This window comes from Berghia stephanieae, chromosome 14 (assembly GCF_034508935.2).
Source record: "Berghia stephanieae isolate SIO BIC M18660-M18661 chromosome 14, UCSD_Bste_1.3, whole genome shotgun sequence".
NCBI lineage: Eukaryota > Metazoa > Mollusca > Gastropoda > Nudibranchia > Aeolidiidae > Berghia > Berghia stephanieae.
The window spans coordinates 30,465,864-30,475,668 of NC_088373.1; the positions used below are offsets into that span (position 1 = coordinate 30,465,864).

Genomic DNA, 9,805 nt, shown 5'->3' on the forward strand with positions numbered 1-9,805 from the left:
GTTGTCTCTGTCCGAAAAAATTGTAATAACGCCTATCAGGCGTCATGTTTCGTCCTACATGTTAAATGTTGCTGTTGGTCAGAAACCCCTTGTAAAGCGCTTTGAGCACGTTTAGTGGATATTGCGCTATGTAAAAGCTCATTTGCAAATACTATTGAAGATCTGAACAAGTGTGAATGAAAGGTGCCAGTTAGACAAAGCAAGAGGTAGACTGATATTTTACATGATTTTTTTTCTCGTACTTTTCTGTCTTTCTTTGTCTGGCACCTGTAATTGAGGTATTTCATATAGCGCAATATCCACTAAACGTGCTCAAAGCGATTTACAAGAGATCCCTGGACAACAGCAACCCTTAACATGTAAGATGGAACGTGGCGCCTGTTAGGCGATATTATCATTTTTTACGGACAGAGACAACGCTGTTAACGGCCAGGTACTTATTTTACACCTAAGTACGGTTACAGAATGTGAGTAAAGATCATTTTCCAAGGACTCAACTATGCGCCGAGCGAGGCTCGAACCCAGCACCTTCCGATCTGAAAGCGAGTGTCATACCACAAGACCACATAGCCGCACATACATACTTGTTCAGATCTTTATCTTACACCGGTGCCTGCTTCCTAGTTTAGTAAACAAATACATGTAACCAATCAAAAGCCTGCCGGAATAGGAATCAAATACATGTAACCAATCAAAAGCCTGCCGGAATAGGAATCAGATACATGTAACCAATCAAAAGCCTGCCGGAATAGGAATCAAATACATGTAACCAATCAAAAGCCTGCCGGAATAGGAATCAGATACATGTAACCAATCAAAAGCCTGCCGGAATAGGAATCAAATACATCTAACCGATGAAAAGACTGCCGGAATATGAATATTTTCAAACTCTTCCTAAAATTACCGAGGCCTGGGGTGTCTTTTATTTATATAACTGGGTGGAGTTCCTGACCTCCCATAGTGGTTAGGGAGGTACTTACTGTGGCTTCCATCCTCCTATATCTGTTCTCCAATTGCTCTCTGTCTTTGTCTTGGAATGAGATTACTTAGTTTTGTCCTGACACTCGCTGGAGTCTTTTCGTCGGGAGGGAAATAATCAAATGTATAGTTATAGTTATGGGAGATGATATTTTTTCATTGTAAATCACCTCTCTGTTCTATGCTGTCGTTTATTTTGAACATGTGTGATTTGTCAACATTTCTTAGTGGAATCCTATGCTTGTGTCTGGGTGAGACTTTTAGGTAATCTCAAACTAAGTAAACTGATAGTGTGCTCTTGAAATCTACATCTGTTCCCTATTTGTACCAATTCCCCTTTGTCTTACTTTTTCCTCAAGTCCTTTTAATTGTACATCCAGAATGGTTTTACTATCCAGTTTTCTTCCTTTTTACTGGCGCTGATATGAACTAAATGTGTTGCAAGCGCTGTAAAACCCTTAAAGACATATAAAAACAAACGATTTATATAATTTGTTCCTATATACTATTTATAAACAAATCATACCAAACACAAAAAAAAAAAAACAAATTAAGAGAACAGCTCAAAAAAAATATTGAAAAAGAAAAAGAGGAAAGATATACTAAACACGGAACGTATCTGGTTAAAAACCCTTCTTCAGTCAACACATGTCTTCATTGCTATTTGTTGACCCGCCAAATAAAGATTAATTTTCAGTTAGAGATAGTTTACATAGAGGAACATAAATAGTTTATATAGAGGAACATAAATAGTTTATATAGAGGAACATAAATAGTTTACATAAAGTAACATAAATAGTTTAATAGAGGAACATAAATAGTTTATATAGAGGAGCATACATGGTTTATATAGAGGAACATACATAGTTTATATAGAGGAATATAAATAGTTTAAATAGAGGAACATACATAGTTTATATAGAGGAACATAAATAATGTATATAGAGGAACATAAATAGTTTATATAGAGGAACATACATAGTTTATATAGATGAACATACATAGTTTATATAGAGGAATATAAATAGTTTATATAGAGGAACATACATAGTTTATATATAGGAATATACATAGTTTATATAGAGGAATATAAATAGTTTATATAGAGGAACATACATAGTTTATATAGAGGAATATAAATAGTTTATATAGAGGAACATACATAGTTTATATAGAGGAACATAAATAATGTATATAGAGGAATATAAATAGTTTATGTAGTGGAACATACATGGTTTATATAGAGGAACATAAATAGTTTGTATAGAGGAACATAAATAGTTTATATAGAGGAGAATACATGGTTTATATCTCATCTCATGTAGTTCCATATCTGAAGCAGACGTCGGAGGTCATCTTCCGCCAAGCTGATCTATCTCTTGCCAATTCTATTAAAGCAGCGCCACCTTTCTCAGCTTCATCTGTCCAAGTTCTTATCCCTTTCAAATACGTTATTCTTTGTCTTCCTCTTATTCTTTTTCCATTCATCTTTCCAGTCAAGGCGAGTATTTCCAAACCAGGGTGGCGGATAATGTGTCCTAAAAATTCCATTTGGCGTTTGATGATTTTTGTTATCAGTGATCTTTTTCTGTTTGCCATTTCTAAAATTTCTTCATTTCTTTTCCTTTCTATCCATGACACCCTCATCATTCTTCTGTAAAACCACATTTCCACTGCCTCCAGTCTTTTAACCATGGTCTTGTTTATGGTCCAGCTCTCACAACCATATAGCAGCACAGACAGTACATAGCAATCCAGGACTTTGATTTTTTGTTTTCATGCTAATATTCCTGTTTTTCATAATTGTATGCAGCTGGTTGAATGCATTCTTCGCCATACCTATTCTTTTCTTTATTTCACAATCTGATTTTCCATTGGATGTTACATTGAAACCTAAATATTTGAAACATTCAACTTGTTGTATTGTTTGTCCTCTGCTTGTTATTACACAGGCTGGTGGGTTATTATTTTTAGATACCGTCATACATTCTGTTTTAGATATATTCAGTTCCAGTCCCATATTTTCACTACTCCTGACTACAACATCCAGCAATTCTTGTAGTTCATGTTCAGATTCTGCCAGTAGAACCGTATCATCTGCATACCTCAGATTTGTTACATTCTTTCCTCCAATACACACCCCCTTCTTATGTTCGATATCTCTTAATATCATTTCACTATAGAGGTTGAATAAAACTGGAGACAAAACACACCCCTGCCTAACTCCTCTTCTAATAGGTGTAAAACTGCTTAGCTCGTTGTCAACACGCATTGCTGCTTCTTGTTCCCAGTACAAATTCCGTAATATTCTTAAATCTTTACCATCAATGTCCAAGGATGATAGAATTTTGAATAGTTTTTCGTGTTGTACTTTATCAAAGGCTTTTGAATAGTCGATGAAACACATATACAGATCTTTATTTACTTCAATACATCTTTCCATCAGCATTGATAATGTGAATATTCCATTTCTGGTACCCTTGTCCTCAACAAAACCAAATTGCATCTCCCCAATTTCAGGTCGTATTTTATTTCTTATTCTTAGTAAAATTATCTTCAAAAGAATTTTTGTGAGGTGGCTCATTAGGCTAATAGTTCTGTGTTGTTCACAATCAACTGCCCCTGGCTTTTTTGGTAGTGCTATAAAAATGGATCGTTTCATATCAGTTGGCATTTTTCCTGTGTCATACACTTGATTTAGAAGGTTTGTGATGAATTCAATCCCCCATTCACCCAGGCCAGTCAAGGCTTCAATTGTTATGGCATCAGGTCCTGCAGCTTTTCCATTTTTCATGCTTTTCATGACGTTCCTCACTTCATCTTTCATTATAGAAGGCCCTTCCAGTTCTTTTATCATAGGCATTTCTCCTCGATTATCAAAAAAAAGTTCTTCAATATATTCTGACCATCTGTTTAGAATGCAGTCTTTGTCCATGATGGTGTTTCCACGCTTGTCTTTGATGCATCCACTTTTAGCACCTGATTTAGTTTTGTTTGTCACTTCTTTGATTTTCTGATGGAAGAATTTGCCATTTTTTTCTTTGCAGGACATTATATAGTGAAATGTGTTCATTTATCCAGTCTTCTTTAGCTTCGTTGCATTTTCTTTTTATCTGCCTGTTCAGAGTCTTGTATTTTTCTTCCTGATTTTTGGCCTTTCTTCTCTCATTCATTAGTTCTAATATCTCTGGAGTAATCCATTTCTTCTTCTGCAACTTAAGTGTGGTTGGAACATTTTCTTCTAATGATGCAGCAACACTGTCTTTAAACTGTTCATATTTCTCTTCTATATCTGTTAGTTCTCCAAGCACTTCAAACTTGTTTCTTACTGATAGTTCAAATTTTTCTTGTATCTTCTGTTCTTCCCGGAGAATGTCTAGTTGGTATTTAGGTTTAGCCTTTGCTCTTTTGCAGATTTTCAATTTAACTCGTATGGGGCATAGCACAGGTATATGATCGCTGTTACAGTCAGCCCCCGGCATAGATTTGGCATACAAAACCGAGTTTCGGAAACGTTTGCTGATGAGTATGTAATCTATTTGGTTTCTCACTCCATCTCCAGGACTTTTCCATGTCCACTTCCTTCTATTGTGGTTTGTTGACCAAGTATTTGTGATTGTCAGATCATGTTGACGGCACCATTGAATAAGACGATCACCTCTGTCATTTTTGTCTCCCAGACCATGTGGGCCCACAATATCTTCTATTCTTTCTCGGCCCACCTTGGCATTAAAATCGCCCATGATGAGTTTTATGTCTGAAGACTTAAACTGATGCATTGCTTTATCTATTTGTTGATAGAAATTTTCCACTTCTTCATCATCGTAACTGGTGGTTGGGGCGTATATTTGTAAAATATCAAAATCAAAAGGTTTTGCTAGTAGTTTGATTGCCATTACTCGGTCTGATATGGGCCAGAATCCTTTGACTGCTCGCGCCGTTTTATTATCTAGTATAATTCCAACTCCCCTTTGGTGTTCTCCTCCTCCTGAGTATATAATTTTACAGTCATCATAATTAAGTTCTCCTGCTCCTTTCCATCTAACTTCTGATAATCCTAAAACATTGATATTCAATCTCTTCATTTCCATAACTACATTTGCTAATTTTCCTTTCTGGTACAGACTTCTTACATTCCATGTTGCTGTTCGTAATGTTTGGTGGTGCACAGTAGCTGGATGACGGTCGAGAGTCACCTGTTCACCTGCATGACTATCTCTACCGGACGAGGCTGTAATCGAGTTGCTCGAAAAACATCCATTGACGTCGTTGACTAGATTCGCTTGGACGGACATCATGACGATCTTGGGATGATACGTCAGTGGTTTCCCGTTGCCTTCTGATGGATTTTTATCTGGTTTACTCCATAGCCTTTTGACCTCTCGGTCATAACCCACAAGGCAGTGGGAGCATTTGGCAGGTTTTAAGGCGCCTCCCATTCACCTTGATAGTCCCTTCATAGAGTATATGAGGCATTTTGTATGTGTAGCTGTGCTGCCAGACTACCCAACCTCACTCTCCACGACTATCGCCAGTTGGTCCGCGGCTTTACAGCTAACCTATAGATCAGGATCTGTAGGCCGTTCCACGATCCGCCACCTGTGGACGCGCTGGGTTGGGGATGGTCGCCCCAGCTGTACCCAGATGGTTTATATATAGGAACATAAATAGTTTATATAGAGGAACATAAATAGTTTATATAGAGGAGCATACATGGTTTATATAGAGGAACATACATAGTTTATATAGAGGAACATAAATAGTTTATATAGAGGAGCATACATGGTTTATATAGAGGAACATACATAGTTTATATAGAGGAACATAAATAGTTTATATAGAGAAACATAGTTTATATAGAGGAACATACATAATGTATATAGAGGAACATAAATAGTTTATATAGAGGAGCATACATGGTTTATATAGAGGAATATAAATAGTTTATATAGAGAAACAAACATAGTTTATATAGAGGAACATAAATAGTTTATATAGAGGAACATAAATAGTTTATGTAGAGGAACATAAACTTATCAACTTTGGGATTGGAGTGGTCCACCAGTTGTATACAATTCCAGAAAAAATCGGGCTTTTATATAGTGCAATATCTACTAAACGTGCTCAAAGCCATTTACAAGTGGTCCCTGGCCAACAGCAACACTTAACATGTAGGACGGGACATGACGCCTGCTAGGCAGTAACAAAGACCAGTGATTTCGATTTCTTTCCTTCAATAACTTTTGTTTTTCAATTTTATACTTACAGTTTCTGCTACCTACGTAGCCATTGTTGAAACGACACATCCTGTGACCTTGACCTTGACAACAAACTTCAACGATGACCTTGCCAGTACATTGATCTATCCAACGATAAGAGATAACAACGATTGGGTTTACAACAAGTCCTATTACGTCATCGCCTCCCCTTACGTCACAAACCAAGCTGCCCGTACGTTTAAGTCCTTCAGTCTTTTGGCCCATGGCCCTGGAGTTTATTCCGTTATCTAAAGATAGTATGTATTTGACTAAGAAGCTCACAATATTGCCATCCGGAAGTATAACGGACCAACAGACATACCTCTGTGTAACCCGGAAGTTTTATAGTGGCGTTAATACAGTTAAGTGAGAATTACTCATAAACGTGGATGGCACAAAACAATAACAAAGACCTGAGTGACGTCAAATCCGTTCTATTTATAGCGTGAAACGGACAATAGCAATTGCTATCCTTTGGTTAGGACGCTAGTGTATCGCAAATTATTCCCACCAATTACCCAATCACTGCTGGGTGGACGGGGGGAGGGGGGGTGTGTCAGAAACAAAATTTCGACTATACCCGGGATCGACAGCGGTTCTTTTGCATGTGAAGCGAGTGCTCTACCTACTGAACTATCGGGACCGCCCCCCCCCCACACCCCAGTACGTTTAACCATCCTAATTATGATCTACGATTGGTTTTCTTAGATTGGCGACAAAGAAGAATTCTAAGAGCTCTTATAAAGGTCTATATTTTGAGGCGTCGACATTGAAGTTGGTAGAGCACTCGCTTCACACGCAAAGCTACCGTGATCGGTCCCAGATGGAGTCAAATATTATGCTGACTACCAGGCAGTGATTGGTGCCCAGTTCCGCCCCCCCCCCATCCTATGACCACCAGGCAGTGATTGCGTGACCCCCCCCCCATCCCATGACCACCAGGCAGTGATTGCGTGACCCCCCCCCCATCCCATGACCACCAGGCAGTGATTGCGTGACCCCCCCCCCCTCATCCCATGACCACCAGGCAGTGATTGCGTGACCCCCCCCCCATCCCATGACCACCAGGCAGTGATTGCGTGACCCCCCCCCCCCCATCCTATGACCACCAGGCAGTGATTGTGTGACCCCCTCTCCCCCCCCCCCCCCATCCCATGACTACCAGGCAGTGATTGGTGCCCAGTTCCGCCCCCCCCCCATCCCATGACCACCAGGCAGTGATTGCGTGACCCCTCCCCCCCCCCCCCCCCCACCCCCATTCCATGACCACCAGGCAGTGATTGAGTGTCTCCCCTCCCCCCACCCCATCCATGACCACAAGGCATTGATTGAATGCCGTCCCCCATCACATGACCACCAGGCAGTGATTGAGTGCCCCCCCTCCCCCACCCCATCCTTGGCCTCCAGGCAGTGATTGAGTACCCCCCTCCCCAATCCCATGACCACCAAGCACTGATTAGGTAACTGGTTTGTCAGATCTGGCGGAAAAGAGATTCCATTATACTTAGTGTTCTAACCAAAAGATAATAACAACCGTCATAATGATGACCTATGACCTCCAGAAGTCGAGGAGAAGTGGCTCTAGGTAGACTAGAACTGAAAGCGACTTTTTTCGGTAGAGTTACGATCTTCCCGGCCAGGCCTAGTTGTCGTACCAGTAAGGTCGCCGGTCTTAAGCCCCCATCGCTGCCGCGAAGTTTTTATTCTCTGTTGTCTTCTGGCATTTCTCTGCTCGCTTCATTTCTAGTTATTATCAAAATAAGCGCCTGCCCCACTCACTTTTCTGAATTAAAAAATATATCAAAAATATAGAAAACAATTGCTTTTGTCCGTTTCACGCCACAGAAACCGGGATAAACTCCTGCTCCATGGGCCCAATGCCTCTGATGGACTACTTCATTTCTCTATAAAGTAACATTTCTACTTAAATAAGCTCAAAGCGTTTTAACACGAGGTCCATACATTGTACTATATCGAATAAACACTTCCTCCCCCTCCCCCAACTCATTTAGTTTTTCCATAATCTTCGAGAACAATCCCCCCCCCCCCCCCATCACTCCCCGCAAGCGTATTCGCACTCCCCCACCCCCTCCTCAAGCGTATAAGCAACCCCTCCCCTTCTTTCGATTAAATTTCAGCTCACGATAACAATATGTGCTGATGAAAAAGACACACTGTAGGTTGTGGCTGTCATTATAGACAGTTCGAAGATGACGTCACTCAGGTCTTTGTTATTGTTTTTTACCATCCGCGTTTATGAGTAATGCTCACTGAACTGTATTAACCCGAATATAAACGTTCATGGACACACACAGTATTGTGTGTTGGTCCGTTATACTTCCAGATGGCAATGTTATGTATGAGCTTCTTAGCCAAGCGCATACTATCTATACTGGCGGTATTTTTCATTCCAAGAAAACCCTTTTAAACATCACATCCCGTCTCGACTGAATAAGAAAATGCCCAAAATGCTCACCCCGCCCCCCCCCCCCCCCCCCCCCCCCCCCCCCCCCCCCCCCGTCTCCCCTTTTTCCACTTCTATGGGTTTTAATCGGGAGAATAGATAGCTCAGTTGATAGAGCGCTAGTTTCACACACTAAGGCACTGGGATCGAACCGTAGCCATCGTTTTGTTATAGCCTGATACTGAAATCCAAATTGACTGGCAGTTTGACGTCATTGTTTGGTTTTTGTCGTAGCCATCGTTATGTTATAGCCCGATACTGAAATCCAAAAGGACTTGCAGTTTGACGTCATTATTTGGTTTTTGCACCGACTAGTAAGTTGTCGTTGATAGTGCTCATGGAAACAAGTTATTTCATTGGGTGAACTATTGAATACAACTCACGATTTGTTTTCTTTTGTGTCGAAAGACTGGCATTTTGACGTCATTTTTTGATCTGTGTCTAGCCATAACTTTACGAAGGCCACGATCGAACCCAGGGGAAATCGAGACTACTTTTCATGCATTAGTAATCGGGTTAGCTGGGACGCTTAGTACTGGCGGAAAGTACTTTTCAATAGAATAGCATCCCATCTAAAGGGTGCTAATCAATTATAATGGTAATTCAACGCTATTTTACTCTCTCTCTCTCTCTCTCTCTCTCTCTCTCTCTCTCTCTCTTCTCCTCTCTCCCCTCTTCTCTCTCTCTTTTCTCTCTGCTCTCTCCTCTCTCCCTGCCCTTTTCTCTCTCGTCTCTTTTCAATATAAATACCCAAAATGTCATCATCATCACCATCACCATCATCATCATCCCTCATCATACCATCATCATCATCATCATCATCACATCATCATCATCATCAACATCATCATACTCAATTCGTTACATAACACGCCCCCCCCCCAATTAAAAAAAAATAATTATAAAAGGAAAGAGAAATGGTTGTGGCAACAAGCCAGGGGCTACTGCCCTACTTGTCAAGTAAGTACTGTCTTCTTTTAGTTCTAATTTTAAACGATAAAAGGGGCCGATACTCAATTGATGAAACAATTTGTCTTACATTCATTCATTCTCAGAAGCGAGCCATTCCCCGCTTAATACTGTCCAGACGATGGGTCACATTTTT

At 40.2% G+C, this 9,805-nt stretch overlaps 1 protein-coding gene across 1 annotated transcript in view; it reads left to right on the plus strand.

Moving 5' to 3' along the window:
• LOC144959801 (uncharacterized) overlaps nucleotides 1-9,805 on the plus strand; it is a gene marked incomplete in the record, with an annotated part of 101,386 nt that overhangs the window by 73,137 nt on the left and 18,444 nt on the right. Inside the window, 1 exon segment of the mRNA XM_078892550.1 lies at nucleotides 6,247-6,429. Within this exon segment, the coding sequence (XP_078748676.1) occupies nucleotides 6,247-6,429 (183 nt within the window).